Source organism: Acanthopagrus latus, chromosome 1 (assembly GCF_904848185.1).
Source record: "Acanthopagrus latus isolate v.2019 chromosome 1, fAcaLat1.1, whole genome shotgun sequence".
NCBI lineage: Eukaryota > Metazoa > Chordata > Actinopteri > Spariformes > Sparidae > Acanthopagrus > Acanthopagrus latus.
Genome location: NC_051039.1, coordinates 22,156,874 through 22,173,119, shown reverse-complemented (window position 1 = coordinate 22,173,119; position 16,246 = coordinate 22,156,874). Strand labels below are relative to the sequence as shown.

Below are 16,246 nucleotides of genomic sequence, written 5' to 3'. Positions count from 1 at the left end.
TTGCTCCGACTAGAAACGAACCCACAATTTGTAGTCTACCATGTAGTTTGAGGGACGGGTGCCGGGGTTTATCCCCCCGTAGTCCGAGCTAAATGCAGTACAACACGACCAGCCTTTCATTATAAAAGTCTTTATTCATTCTTTGGTTAAAAAAAGAAAACAATTTAAACACAAAGAAGACAAACCATGAGAAGTTACTAAAAACTTATAGTCATTTGTTTTTTTTCTGATTGTCAACAAAGTGCAACAAAAGCTGCAAGTTTGGGTTAAAACTGCAATATGTAGTGAGGGGAAAACACTGACCGAAATATTAAAGATGTCAAACTATTACACGGTTTGACAGCAGATAAAATAAAACACCAGTACATTCATGATTAAAAAATAAAAGGCCAAGTTATTAAGTAACAACCTTACTTGAATAACATATAGGCTTGAGCTTAACTAATCAGCAAAAAAGGGAAGAAGGGAGCAGTGGTTCCCAACCTGGCTGGCAGGTCCCCCACAGGATGTCACAAGATACATATGAAAGGTGACGAGATGATTTCTTCGATACACAGTATTTTCCTTGCTTTTGTTTAAAAACTGGCTCTTTTGCAGACCAGTAGACACATGCGACTCCCGATAAAGGGTTACAATTAACAATCACTATAAACTATGATTTTCGTTATCCATTTATCTGTTGATTATTTTCACAATTAATCATTTAGTTTTTAAAATGTGAAAAAAAATATTCAAAAAATGCTCTTTTAAGATTTTCCCAGAACCCAAAGACTGTTCAGCACGTTCATGATTTGACATTTTTGCTTAAAAAAGACTAAAACGATCAATTGCTCAGTCGACACATTGGTTAATCAACTGATTGTTGCAGCTCTAGTTACGATGTAGTAGACGCTGCAGGGGTCAATGGCTAAACAGGCTGGGAACCACTATGAGTACATAAAAGAACAAAATCTCAACATTATCTTTTTTATATTTTAGAAGTTTCCATTTAAAACACAAAACATACTGCAGCTTTAACATGCAATCAGGTGAAGTTTTGGTAACAAAGTTGTTGAAACGTAACAAGAATTCATTTAAGATTTTAGCCAAATGCTGACTCTTCTTCCAATTCATTACACAAAGCAGGAATTTATGTATAAATGTGGTGGGGGCAAAATTTTATTTAAAAAAATAGAACTATTTTTGGACCAGGCTGTGGTCAAGGGATGTGCGCTGGATGCAATAAATAAAACAAAAGCTGCTAGCTGACTCGTCAAGAGTTAACTCTGCATCTAACCTCCTCTCTTAAGAGAAAGATCAAATATCGGAGAGAGAAATGTTTGAGGAAAAGCATCCGTCCCTCATCTACTCTGCCTTTCCTCCCCTTCTATTTCACATTCCCTCCATCTCATCCACCTCCCCCTCTCTCACAGCTTTGTTCTATCTCCTTTATCCTTCTCCCTGTACGCAGGAGTTCTCTCCCGTCCCTCTTCCTCCCGTCCTCTCCTCTTCATCACAGCTCGTCTCGTGTGCTCCAGTCCTCCAGTTCAGACTGCAGCACGTCAGAGTTCTGGGCCTCAAAGCTCAGCTCCCCCTGCTCCTGAGTCTTCCTTGACTTGGCACGGTCCCAGTCAGTTTTGACCGTCTCGTTGTCCCACACCACTGAGGTTTCCGTGTCGCTGATGTAGCCCGGGTCTCCCGTGTAATGGGTTGGATACACCAGAAGCGGCTCGGCAGAAAACGCACGCAGGTCCCGTCTCTCAAAGTGCTCCATGTACTCTGAACTGATGAGAGAGAGCAGCGGGGACGTGATTAGATTAATGAGAGGGACAGAAAAGAGGATGAAGGGATGGATGGGTTGTACTCACACTGGATGTTTGTTGTACATGACAGGGAGGAACTCATCGACAGGAAGCAGTTTGCTCATCGGGTCGGCCCTGAGGAGCTTCTGGGCTCCCTGTAATGACAACATGTAGCCTAGTGTCCAGTAGGAGTAGTCCGCCTCCACCAAGTTGTGGATGTTCGGTACAGACGTCTCTGGGTGGTCCACCTGCATTCGCTTCCGCCCGATGTAACTGTATTCAAGATACACAAGATAATATATATCCCAAGCACTTAGATTGGAGCCTAGTTTCACCAGCATTTATAGAACTTCAGACCTACACCTAGAGAGTGTAAATCGGTGGACGTTATTTTATTAGCGTTGTGGCAGCAGGAGTTCCCACAAAGGAGGGGAAGTGTGGCTTCCTGTCAGTCTTGAGACAAGAGTGTCACCACAAAGCATCAGCATCACCACACATAAAAGGAAAGAAATGTTAAGGTTATAGCCATCAGAATGAACTTAAATTCTGATAAATCGTGTTTTTTTAATTCTGTTTGCTACAGTGGATTGCTCGAAAAAATCAAATTTCCAAGAGCTTCCACCACTGTTGCTGGAGAAAAGATGCCAGACAAAGAGGAAAATCAGAGTTGTAACTAACTCAAAAACATATCAGTCACACACAAAACTCTTTCCTCTGTTACTGAATTCATCCAAATTTACTCAAAAACCCCAAACTGAGTCTATTTAAAGGTAACACATGCAGGTTTTGCCACAGCCAGTAACAGCGCTCAAGGTGTGAGGTTGTGACTCTACAAACACATAGTGGCTAGGTTACACGACTCCATCTCTGTCCTCTGCTCTAATGAGGAGCTGCAAGTCTGCGTCACTGAGGATGGGGCAGAGTCACGCATGCACACATGCACATGCACACGCACACACACACGCACACACACACACAGTGGATAAGTCGGCTGCATTCCCACAAAATATCAATGTACCTCTCTATCTTGCCTCTCCATCTTTGAATGGTGTGTTGACCAACGACTACTGACAAATCCTGCATATCATGCCTGTAAACTTCTGAATGTATTACAGCATCATTTATGTAATCTTTAGCCTCTGCTTGGTATTAGTGGTGTATGTCAGAATTTCTTTTCAAAATGTTCCTTGGGTATTGCAGTTCTAGCCCCCACATTTTTAGATACATTGGACTTTGGAAAAAAAAGAGATTTTCTATTGCAGTTGTCATTTTTGTACTGATGATTGGAGACTTTCATGCCCAATCAAGCTTTGGATGTACTGAAAATAACCAATTTTGCCATCTAAGGTAAAAGTGTGCTTTTGAATGAAACCAATCAATCTCTGTGAATCTGAAAATGCCGGAGCAGCTCAGTGTTGCATTATTCCCACAAGTGCTTCCTGCATCTGATTAGTGTTGTCTGACATATCGCGTGTGACAGATGGACGGATTTGACTGTAAGGGGACGATAATCCTCTCTGTTTACTGCATCATGTTTTCGTTCAATCACTGGAGCATCACTCACATTAGATCCCAGTCCAGCTTTTGTGTCGTCACCTCCTGCAGCAGAGTCTGCAGGCGTCGTTTGAAGAACACCTCGAAGCGGAGGTCGTCCTCGATGACCAGGGATGTCTTCAGACCACGATCTAGAATCTACACACAGAAACACACTCATACATTCCGTGCATTGCAGTGTTGCTGAGGTGATGGTGAGCTGGTGTGAGCATTAATATGACGGAGACGTTGCTGAAATCCTTTACTGATAATAGTCCTTTGTTTAAAAATTTTTACCAGCGTAAAAACATCCGTACACATGCTCTTAGATTAAAAGTGGCTATACTGTGTGTAAACTTTGAGAAAAATCACTTTCCATTCCTTTAATTCTGCTATTGTTGGGTTAACTTCATTGAGGTAGTTGTGTGGAGCTGATTTAAACCCTTCTGATGGTGCTCATGAGTGACCCTTTTCCTGTAAAATAATGGTGCAGCTAAACTGTGAAGCCTTAGAAGCTGTTGGATGATACATCATCCCAGAAATAATAACACTAAATCATATCTTGTCCTTTAGGGATAATTTTATGCCACCAGTGTGATGATAGTAAACAATAATGCAGGTACAACTTTTCTAAGAGCAATAAAACTTAATTGTTAATTATCAGACATTTATTGGAATAGACGTCTATTTTCATGATCAGCTGATTTGCCAATTATTTTAACAATGGATTGATTAATCATTTATAAAATGTTGCTGACATCCTTGTGTAAATATGGTGAATGTGTTTACATGAGAGAGATAAACAGTCAATGTTGAGGTCAGCAAAAATGACCAAGGTCATATGCAGAACATAATATACATCGATAAGTCGATAAAATATGTACGTTAAGTCAATATCGTAATTATCGAGACAGGCCTAGTACCAGGTACAGACAGACCCAGAGGTCTGATGCCTGTCCAAGCATCTCACCTCCTTCCAGATGTTGTAATGAGAGAGGAAACAACCCAGTTCACCCTTAGTGAGAGGTCGACCATGATAAGGGTCCTTGTATCCCGGCAGCATCTTAATCTCCATAGACTCTATATCAGATTTGTTGAGAGCTCTGAGACAGAGGGAAGGGACAAATAAAGAGATTAGAAACAATAAATTGTGTGTATGGTGTGGGCCTTGAATGTAAACGTACAATACAAATGTGACAAAAGCCATGCAGGTGTTACGACAGCCTTTTGAAAATCAGGTAATATTAGAAAATATGTAAATGTGTGTAAAACATGACGCAATCTGATGAGATCAGGATTGGAGCTACATTTTCCTCACAGAGGAGCTAAAACTATGGGACTCCTTAAATGGCAGCATGCAGCTGCTACTCTTCACCTGGTTGTTTGTCTCAGCTCAGCCTCCCTACATCAATCTACGCGGCATGTTGCAGAGGCACAAATCAGGCAGACACAGGCAGTGGGGGAGGAAGGAGATGAGAAACGTACTTGCCATCCACAGCGGCAACAACCTTACAGCTGAGCTCCTGCTCGTACAGAGCTCTTAGCATTCGCTCACGACGGTCAGCTCTCCGCACCAGATTGATCATAAACACCTGGGTGCACACAAATGCACAACCTCACACACATGCGTGCGTTATTCTGTGTGGTTTTTTGTGTGTGCGTGCTTGTGGTTGAGTGTGCGTACCTCATCAAAGCCCATCTTGTTAGGCTGCTTGGGAGGAAGAGACAGGAAGCTGGAGGGCTCCAATGGAGGATTTCTCACTTTCAAAGAAAAAAACAGGGGGAGACGGTTACAAAGAGAATGAGTAATGTGGTGAAACAGGGGTTCCCAAACTGTGGCCCAGGGGTGCTCAGGAGATTTCCACGGAGCTCCCAAAATGAACGTTGGTTTAACTTTTGCTTTGATTTTTCACTCTCGAGTTTAGCAAGATGAGTACATGTATAGTGATTACTATTTTAACATGAGAGGTATTCATCATGTGGGTTTCAGAGTACAGTAGAGGGCAATATTTTTAGGCTATATTGCAATACTGTTGCATCCTGATACTTGCTTACTAATGCTTATGGCAATACTGCAGGCATGACTACCTGCACTTTAACAAAAAAATGAGAGAGATTTTTTGAAATAAATAATCAATCAATAATGTGGATATAATGACTAAGTGGGAAAGGGCAAGTATTAGAATAAGTAGAAACAGTCTGGCAAATTTATAACTTGCATCCTTTAAATATAGGAGAAGACAACACTGAGGTCAAATCACGATACAACTGTGACAAAGGACAGTTATTCAGTGAGACCCTGCCATAATTCTGACAACTATTTTAGGAGTCCCTGAATTATATTAACATAGCTCATTACTGTATTTCCTTTGCATGTTACTGACACATTGTAGGTTCACACCTCTTGGACTCTATCACCTCACCTTTCTTAAGGCCTGCTGTGTAGAATTTAATGGCATCTAATGGCAACCAGCTAATTGGTTTTAAGGCAGGGGCATATAATATGTTAACTCTAAGAGCACCTTTTCATAATGGGTACAGCAGAAGAAAAAAACACCCAGTTAGATAAACAAATGCTGGAGAAATCCATCAAATGCAAAATCTGCAGTTCAGCACAACACGTCGCTGCAAGTGAGAGATAAAGTCCATTTGAAACCAACAATCTTCCATCATAAAGACACAATCAGGTCTAATCACAGCCTAGTGTCTGTTTGAATGCTTCATCATGAGTAAACTCACTGCCCTTTGCATTAACAGTAGATCACCAAGAAATCACACCAAGAAGTCGTTCTGAGTGCTCTTTGGCCTCTTGACTCACCCATGACCTCGAGCTGAGTATGCAAGAAGCTCTCCGCCTCATCCTGCAAGTTAGCATGGGAGGGCATTGGGACGGGGAAATACCCGTAAGTTTCTTTGTTGCACAGGTACATCTGAACATCTGGGAAGATGAAAGACAGGAAAAACATGCTTACGAATGCCTACAAAACATGCTTAGAAAGACATTTAACCAGCTGTCAGGTAACAAGTCTTGTTGGATTTGTCTCACCTGCCATGCGAGCTGAGTAGGCAAAGACGATGACGTCATCCAGGGCCCAGCTGTACTCCGGGTGTGGTGGATAGAAAGCCAGCTGACGGGAGGCCTCCTTCTGTAGGTCCACGAGGAAGGTGGAGTGGACCATCGGTACAGCGAAACAGCCAAGACGTTCCCTCTTACGGATAGGCATGTAAGCTGGTGTACGCTTGTAGTAACCCTGCAGGGAGTGCGCGCGTGCGCACACACACACACACACACACGGTACCGTTACACACGATTTTATTGAGTCAAATTTGTTTCCTAATGAAAAAAAAGCTTAGAGGAAGACTCAAAATGTCAGGGGAAGCTTGATCTGAGATATCTGAGTTGATTGAGATAATTGGCTGTCCAGTCTGTGACGTACGTCCATGTGTCCATTTTTAACACCAAAATGAAGATTTCTGACACTATATTTTATACCTAAATTACTAAGAAATATGAAAACCTGATTGTGAAAAAAATATCTAAAGTGTCTGAGACTAAGTAATACTGACTTAGAGAAAAGACATTAACTGACGTGCTTATCGCCTTTCGGCTACAGGCCCATTCACTGTCACAGAGGAAATGTTCTTTGAAGGAATCAGAGAGACGGACTCTTGGTTTGAGTTGGTTGATTTTGCGCTTGAGGATAGACAATGTCCATATGTCTACTCCAATTTGAAAAGAAGCAACGATGAGTACTTAGAGGCATCCTGTCTAGACAGAAATAGATCAAAGACAGAACTGTATCCAAGACATGCAAATACATAATGCCGCATGATACATTAGATGTGCAACTTTAGGAAAATGAGAGTCTGCATATCAAATAAACCTCCTCCATTTCCACACTGCTGCTGAATGATACAAATAATGGGGTATGAGACACATCAATTTTAAAAGAGGCCTTAAGTTAGAATATTTCTTACCAGCAGCACAGACAGCAGGAGTATCTGATAAAGCAGGAATAACAGACTGAGAAGTATGTTTTACTTGTTTTATACCAGCCTCTACCCACTAACGCCCTATTCACAGGGGACTATTATGTGGGGACCTCTAATGATTAAGTATAATGATAATATCAGTCTGGTGTGAATCAGCATCTTTCTGTTATCAGACAACTGAACAAGTACTAAAATATTAAATGTGATCGTGTCTCATAATATGTTTAACAGCAGACAACAGCTGAGCTATGAGATCGGCTGTAGTGACATTTAAAAGTGATAACAGAGAAGGTTGGGAGCAATGAAAGGTTGTCATATTCAAGTACAGCCATGAGGTGTATTTTACTTTATCTAAATGAGCTGCAAAATGTGCATTTATGCTTCAAATGCCTGCAGAGAACTGGAAAAGCTATATAAATGATGTGGCTGCCGAAGAACAGACAGTTCATTTCTGAAAGTTGATGTTGCACAGAGCTACCGGGATATAACGTCAGTAAAATACAGACTTCACTTATTCTATGCAAATGCCACATCACTGGTGGACCCTGATTCCCCCATGTTCGAAAAAACGCTGTGAAAGTTCCTTCTTGGATGCCCCAATGGTAGCTAAAACATGATCAAGGGCCCTCTTGGGTACCCTTCCATTTCACTATATATGTACTTTGCGCACACTGGTGACCCACCGCATATAGCCGGTGCCCTTTTATTGTCCACCCCTGCTGCTCAAGTACTAACAAACATGGGGAGGGTTATTTATAAATCCCATCAAGCCTGCTAGTAAAAGTATTCCCATGCAAATAGGGCTTTAGTCATCATATCCACCTTACTGATGATTATTTATTAAACATCTCTTCGTACTAATATTTTGTAAGTCATCAGCAATATCGATATTGAGGTATTTGCTTAAAAGTACTGTGATCATTGATCGTGTCGTTCGGTCGGAGCATTTATAAGTATGTTTGAGGAGATTTCAAAATATCAAGCTAAATTCTGCAATACGAATATATGATAAATTCATATCGCCAAGCCCAACTCAGAAGGTTGAGCAAATAAAACATAATGAGCTGTGTGGGTTGTCTGCGCACGAGCAACACATTCCACTCATATCACGAACCTTCATTAAAACTAAATATTGTGTCATAACAGATCGGTTAGGTTTCAGTTACCTGCGGGACAAATCATTTACACATCAACAGAGTAATCTGAGGGAAACACTTTCTCCTACACCTTCAAGTTAAAGTGTTTCCTAGATGAGCTAATTGCACACATTTTAATTCCTTGTGCATTGGAAAAAAGATTCTGTATTCTGTGTTTCTGTGTTATGAAGAGATGTTCTGCATTATTTGTCAAAGATGTTAAAAAAACAAACCCAAAACAAAAATGAAAACCTACTATGAAGCAGCTTCTCATGATAAATAACCTCCACAGTCTGTTTATGTATTGGAGTGAAACATGTGGTGGTTGGTGGTCACATGTTTTATATTTCTAGAGCTGTACTAACATGCAACTCATCATTTAATTTCCCTGCATAATATTTGTATAGTAGCCTCACAGGTGCTTCTGACTGGGTGTGGTAATCATTTTAAATATTTAATCTGATATATGCAGTACTACCTGTGAAGTCATGCCACACCAGAAGTTGGAGTAGGCAGCTCTGGACTCCAGCATGGGCGCCACGATGGTCTTGTTCTCGCTCATCAGCTTCTTCAACACATCCGGATTGGTGAGCAGGTTGTCACAGTCAGCCAACTGCAGACGGAATAGAAGGGCATGATATTGACAACAACCACGCACAAAACGTGCACACAAAATGTCACCCGCTGCCACTAAATGATTGATTGGGCCACATCAACACGGTGCGATCACAGAGCACGGTGAGCATAAGCAGCTCCTTCCTGGCCTGTTTCATGTCCCATCCAACAGACTGCAGGAGGCTGGCGTGTTTACAACAAACACTGGTCCGTGTCCAGAGAACAAGGATTCTTTGAAGCCAAAACATTTCATCCTTGTCTGGCTGCAACTAACAATTTTTTTCACTGATGATCAATCTGTTGATTGTTTTCTCAAGTCACCACTTATTTTCTGGGTCTGTAAAATGTCAGAAAATGGTGTAAAATGTTGCCGTCAGCGTCTCCCAAAGGCCAAATTGACATTTCCAAATGTTCTGTCTTGTCCACAACCCAAAGATATTCTATTTAATGTCACAGAGAAGGAAAGAAACCAGGAAATATACACATTTAAAAAGCTGCCATCAGAAAACTTTTCTTGAAAGCCCGCCACCTTTCTAGCTTTCAAACAGTGTTCTGGGACCTTATTTTCCTCTGAGAACAGCTTGTTTGTTCAGTTATGGAAAAGACTGATACTTCTAAGTTATTATTACTTCATTAATATTGTAAATATAAAAAGAGAGACATTCTGTAGTAACCAAAATTAAGGAATGTTTATAAATGCTTTATGTGAGCTAGTTATGATTGTAAAAAACATCTATGTCAGCAGCAGACATACACCTCCTCTTTACCAATCAAGGCCATGGGAAAAACAGAATCACTTCTGACTGGCCGGCAGGTGTTATCAAAATCGACACACCTCAACGCTGTTTAAATCAACACCTTAGCTACACATCAAAGTCGATCTGCAAAAACGTAAAATCCCAGCTCAAGGCCTTCTCACTGGCTTTTCCGGGGCTTTAAAGCTTAAGGAAAACATTTTAATGATCTCTGAATCAGTGAACATGTTATATTAAAATGCAGGTAACCATAGCAACAGAATTTGGGCTTCACTCACTGGTACAAAAATGATCTGATCAGGGGTTAACTTGACAATAGACAAATACTTGATCTCCACCTCATCAACACTGCGGAGTTCATTGCCTCCACCTTCTCCATTACTTTCATGGCGCTGCAACAAAATGGCAATCAATAATAACACAAAGCTCATCTCGGGGAGTGTGTCACAGCTCTCCAATACAAAAACGCTTGATAAATAAGCAGTTTAATGTCTTTTTTTTCTATAAATGTCTGAGCTTTGCTTTCTCATCCATATTCTTTTTATTTTCACCCTGTTGCCCTCAGCAGGTCTAAGCCGGCGTAGATGATGGATGAATCAGCTTCCTTCCTTCCACACATCGCCCCGCGCATCTGACCCAGAGTCAGAGACATCGCTGCCAGTACATAATAAGAAAAAGCTCATGAAGCTGTTGAGAGGATGATAACCTACCAGGAGGTAGTCGGCCCAGATCTCACGGGCGGTGTCCAGCGCTGCCTGGCGGAGCTTCATTACATGTTCATAACGGAGATTATTCCAGTGCTTAGGCCCCACCTCGTCTGAAAACGCACTGAGATATGCACAGACAGACCCATTAGGATAATCTGCTTAGACACACACACACACACACACACATACACACACAAACAAATTACCTGCTTTCATCATCGGGTCTCCACTCCACATAGTGATAGTCATTCTGCACCTTGATAAGCCAATCTCTCAGGATTGCTGAAGTGTTATCAATGTTGTGATCTGTCGCCACCCTGTGGGAGGATGAAAGACAGCAGAGGGGGAGACAGAGAGAGAGAGAGAGAGAGAGAGAGAGAGAGAGAGAGAGAGAGAGAGAGAGAGAGAGAGAGAGACAGGGAAGACCAGACAGACAGAAAGGTCATGAGAGAGAGATGGAAAGAGCCCACGCAAGATATACTTCTCGATGATCCAGTGTTTCTTTGGCTTAAAGGTAGATATAGGCTTCATTTCTTCATCACGTAAATGTCTTATTTATTAATATTCAACAGCTGTTATTACTCTGTCACTTGCATTCTCACAGGAGGAACCCCATTATTTTCTGGTCCTGGCCCGCCCCATTCGTTTAGTTCACTGAGCTCATGTCTTCATAATTAATGCTTCCACTGGTGTTAGATCAAGACTGAATATTAAAGCAAAACTGTCGCCAAAATGCAACCTAGGCTTTTTTTTGGTGAATGTACCCAAGTCAAAACTACATGTAAAAGCATAATTACGATGAAAGAGGCACTTTTAAGATTTTCCTTATTTTTGTTTTTGGGTCAAACTCATTTTCAGTGGGAGTGTTATGGGCACTTTTACAATAGCATCAAAAATGTTATAACACTAAGAAGGCTCGACACAACATGAAACTTTGCTCGTAGTATCACCAGGGTCTCTACACATGAACTCGCAGACAGTTGCACTCCAAATTAACTCTCCACCAAGTTATGTCACATTCGAAAATCAACACTTCTCTACTGGCAGAACGGCGGCTAGTGGAACAAGCAACTGCTAACGTGAGTTGTTAATTATGAGTTGTTCTCTGTGCTCATGTTCATGTGTAGAGACCCTGGTGATTGGTAAAAGTGACCATGCACTCCCACTGAAAACGAGTTTGACCTGAAACTAAAATGTGGTAAATCTTAAAAGTGCCTCTTTTGTTGTAATTATGCTTTTATACAAAGGTCTGACTCATTCACAAACATTCACAAAAAAAACCAAGGTTGCATTTTGGCAAGAGTTTTGCTTTAACCCAAGGCTAGCAATAGACTTCTGAATAAGTCTGTATACAGTATTGATTTCTGGAAATTTAACATGCGAAATGGTTTATAAAGAAAAACAAAATGAAAGTGGATAAAGATACAACCCAAGGTTTTTCATGTGGCACTATCAGCCGTGCCACAGTTGAAATGGCATCCAAATTGCTTTCTGTTTTCCTCAGAGTAGCAACTAAACAAGAGTTTACTGGCTTCAATTATTCAATTCAATCACGCCTTATTCAATTTCAATAAAAATATAGTTTATTTGCTGGATCCAGACTTTTATTTGAATGACTATTATCTGCATCAACATCCATGTATTATTGCCTGGGAAATTAGTGGAATTGGTGAATATTGCCTTATATAGCAATGTTAAACAAAGAGGCAAAAAAAAAAATCCTGGATCCGCCCCTTTATCTGGATCAGCACCAAAAGTTAATTGGATCTAATTTGGGCCGAGACACTTCCTCCCTCCAAGTTTTGTGGATATCTGTTCAGCGGTTTTTGTGTAATCCTGCTGACAAACTAACAAATAGACAAGGGCGAAAATGCAACATCCTTGGCAGAGGAAAGAAGCGGTCAATATTTTCAAGTAGTTTATCAAGCAAATATGCAAAACATTTCAATCTTACAGCTTCTGAAATGTGTGAATTTGCTGGGTTTTTTTTCAGTTTTGTTTAGGGGTAAATCCAGTTTGGCGCATCGCTCAGACCATCTTTCAAATGTCATCTTTGGCTCTAAAAGACGTAAATGGACATAAGCTCTTCCCTCTGATTTTTTTTTTTAGATGAAACAGTCATTGCTGAATCAAGAACATGACTGAGAGATTAATCAATAATGAAAATACTGTATGCAGCACAATTCTAAAACAATTAGTTGATATGTTATCATTGCATGAAGCTATAATGCATGGATCTTTATCAATGCTTGACAGAACTTTCAATAATGTGGAAAGTGAACATGATGAACAGTCAGATATCACCTAACTGTAAATGCCTTAAAGCTGCAGTTTAAGGTTGTTTTTTAATATATTTGAGGGCAACCGAATAAGCTGAAATCAAAACAATACACACTGTCATCTCAACATAAACATCAGATGATACTGAATACTGATATAATGGTGATGATATATCCATCTCCACTTTTGTCGTTTTATCCCTGAGGGTATTTTTTTTCGAGCAGAGCAGCACATCACTAATGTCATAGTGGACAGAGAAGAACAAAGACAGACAATAGGGGCTGAGAAGGGGAGGAGTGGCATTTGTCTGCTGTCTGTGTTATCATAACAAATCTCAGTGTGTGTCAGCGAGGGGAGAGAGAGAGAGAGAGAGAGAGAGAGAGAGAGAGAGAGAGAGAGAGAGAGAGAGAGAGAGCAAGGGAGAATGTGTAAATATGGGAGAAATTGATTTTTCTCCCAGCCCTGTTGTGGACTGAGTGACAGTCGGCGTGCTGCAGGTGTTAGTTTGCCATCTGTCTGTGGCGTTTTAACACCGCAGTGCTGTCCCAGCACCTACATGTGATGTGACCGACTCACCCATCCATCCTCTCCTGCCCTTCTCTCTCTCTCTCTCTCTCTCTCTCTCTCTCTCTCTCTCTCTGACTGCGGTGGAGTTTTGAATGAGCAGACAGAGTGATATGAAAGGGGTTTATGAAGGGTGAATATTTGAGATTGCTTGCATGCCAGCAATAAAACCATGCTTAAAGGATAAGGGCCTTGAGTAAAAGGGTGAAATTTTGATGACTCATCATTTTCATCTTGCAGAAGACACACACACACACATACACGCACACGCCATAAGGCAGTCTGCATGTGTGGGTCCATGCTGCAACTTGCAATGTGCTCCATCTTAACCTGTCAGGCTTCTAAGTGCAGGTAGCGACAGGTGACCGGCTGGCAGCTTAGTTTATGTCTTTCATGGTGCATTTCAAAACTTTTCATAGCCGTTGTTCCGCTGAGAGGAGAGATACGCTGTAGATCAAAGCAACCATGCAGAATTTACTGAGCTCTGGCTGCCACATGGGCACAGTTGGACTCAGGCACGGAGAAGCTTCTGGCTCGGACACAAGGGGGAAACTCAGCAGCACCAGGGCTGGTTTAATAAAGAGACACACAGACATTTGAATCCCTTGCTCTGACTCCTTACTACTGAAAAAGTTCAATTTGACATTCACTCTCCAATCAGGCACGGCACCCTGTTTTTTTAGGATCAAACAACCAACACATAGAAGTGAATGATGTTTAATCTGCATCCAGACTCACACAGTCAGACACAACATCACTCTGCTCCAGGATAGTGACTTTATCTATCACTGGGTTTGCAAAGACTATAATCTGACCTGTCATGTGTGAATGCTGATGAAAAGATTAACTTGATCTTTAAAAACAGAACTGCTGGCAGTGGATCAAACTGAGAAGAGGAAGTGCGAAGTGCCGGAGACAACAATAATGTGGGAGGCAAAGTGAGGGTTTCATGACAGAGAGGGAAGTGAGCCTCAGGTCACAGAGGGAAGTCTTTAGAGGTTATTAAACTGTTCAGTGTGCGTGGATTTAAGACATTTTGTACAAGACTGAGTTTGTTTCCAGTCAAGATGTGGATGAGAAGAGGGAGGGGAAAGAAAAAGGAAGGGAGGGAGGGAGGGGGTAGAGGAGGTAGAGGGGGAGAAACCGGAGGGGCGATGAGAGAGAGGATCTATGACTGAATGGAACTTTTACTGGCCACGACTCTGCTGGTGCAACCCGCCCTGCGCGCCCCGCCGCCGGGGTCAAAACCATACGACACCCCGGTGCGTGTGGAGCCATTCACACTCACTTCACCGCTGACTTGAGTTGTTAGGTGTGGAGATAAAACTCTTGTGACTTTACCTACATCTGAGCAATAACACAGCAGCCCCACCTCGCCAACACTCAGTTCATCTCTGTGTCCAACACGGGCTCGACGTGTCCCCGGTGACCGATAACGGGCTCACACTGACGCTGAAACTCACTTGAGTGCCAAAATAAAAACTACTGTGAAAGTTTCCCTCCTCTTCTGAAGAGTCGACACTCACCACAGCGCGATGCGGTCCTTCGGGTAGTCGAGGCGCTCGATGGTTCCGAGGAACAGCGGCAGAGAGTGCGCCGAGTTGCGGCAGACCAGCGCGATGACGACCCGAGGAGCGAGGAGCGGAGACTCGGGGCTCCAGCGCTCCTCGGGGAAATATCCCCGGCTCGGGCCCGGCAGGAGAACGAACAGCAGGGCGGGCAGCAGCGAGGTGACCCGGGGCATGGCAGGGGAGAGAAACTCGGTGGTGACGCGGCGGACAGAGAAGGGCACAGAGGATGTACAAGGCTGAGGGTCCCGCTGTTGTGTTTTGCCGACAGTGGATACATGGCGCAGGAGCTGGCTGAATTAAAGGGGCAGGTCCGGGTTAAAGGGAATGTTCTCGAAACGCAGCCATCGGCCCACATTTCGGTGCCTTGTGTGCATGGGGAAAATGAGTAAAATCTTATCACATCACGTTTGTATTTAGGATTAATTGTATTTGATAAATCAAACGTCATGTCTCGCTGCACCACATAGACCATTAGGCTCCCTCCTGCTGATGCGCTGTCCTCCCCTTTAAGAGCAGATCCAGCTGCAGAAAGCACAGGAGCGAGGGGTGTGTCAAAGTTCAATAAACTGCAACCTGGACGATCACTTATCTCACAGACTGCCCTACTGAAGGGTGTCTGAGCGCGGCCCAGTCAAATAATGCTATTCTCACGTTGTTTCATAGGCGAGGTTAACACATACAAGCATGCAGTTTTGCAAGAACAAAGCAAAAAACAAACAAATAAACAAATAGACGCATCTGTGCATTTTTTATTGCTTCAAAGGTGCAAAATGTAAATTGTCATATTCATACTCAAAACAACAGCAGCGTCAGACTAACCACTAATTGCTGCTGACTGTAGCTGCCCTTTGCTAGTTGGCTCAGTTGGCCATGCAGCTAGCAAGTTGGGACTGGGAGCTCGGGGAAGGACTTAAGTAGATCTCTTCAGTTCAGTTCAATTCAATTCAAAATACTTTATTTGTTTCCAGGGAGCAATTTAAGGCAAGTGGAGTAGTTGTACCCAGAAACACACAGGTCAGCACATTAAGTTAAGTCAAGTCATCATGTTAGTTACAGAGAAGTCAGCATGTCAGTTACACAGACACAAGTCATATCAGATAGAATAAAAAGTAGCAAAGTAGCTTTGCAGTGGGTTTTGGCTGTGCATGAAGAGGCAGCAGCAAGTTATTGCAAATATGCAAATGTGAAAAATGCAATAGAGGCAACAGACAATACTGTCCCTTTCAGTGTTGTCCAGTGTTGGGGACAAAGGTAGCTTCCCTTCTCTGTGTCTGCAGCCCAGGCAGATGAGTTGACATCCTGGGGGGAGCC

General features: G+C 42.3%; 1 protein-coding gene across 1 annotated transcript; it reads right to left on the bottom strand.

Annotated features, from left to right (window-relative positions):
• Positions 1–114: 114 nt before the first annotated feature.
• LOC119026238 (procollagen galactosyltransferase 1-like) lies at positions 115–15,215 on the bottom strand. Its single transcript, XM_037110448.1, has 12 exons — positions 14,891–15,215; positions 10,727–10,837; positions 10,524–10,641; positions 8,922–9,056; positions 6,361–6,565; positions 6,133–6,252; positions 4,999–5,075; positions 4,800–4,906; positions 4,285–4,417; positions 3,346–3,473; positions 1,848–2,054; positions 115–1,763 (listed from the first exon to the last, which is right to left on the bottom strand). Exons 1-12 carry the CDS (start codon positions 15,106–15,108, stop codon positions 1,493–1,495), a joined length of 1,830 nt encoding a protein of 609 aa, XP_036966343.1. The 5' UTR covers positions 15,109–15,215; the 3' UTR covers positions 115–1,492.
• Between the last annotated feature and the right edge of the window lie 1,031 nt (positions 15,216–16,246).

Bases quoted from the DNA above. Each gene is read 5' to 3' on its own strand.
- LOC119026238 (XM_037110448.1), bottom strand. From the start codon at position 15,108: ATGCCCCGGGTCACCTCGCTGCTGCCCGCCCTGCTGTTCGTTCTCCTG. The intron at 10,838-14,890 runs GTGAGTGTCGAC...ATCCTCCCACAG, and splicing joins AAGGACCGCATCGCGCTGTG to GGTGGCGACAGATCACAACA. The intron at 10,642-10,726 runs GTAATTTGTTTG...TGCATATCTCAG, and splicing joins AGACCCGATGATGAAAGCAG to TGCGTTTTCAGACGAGGTGG.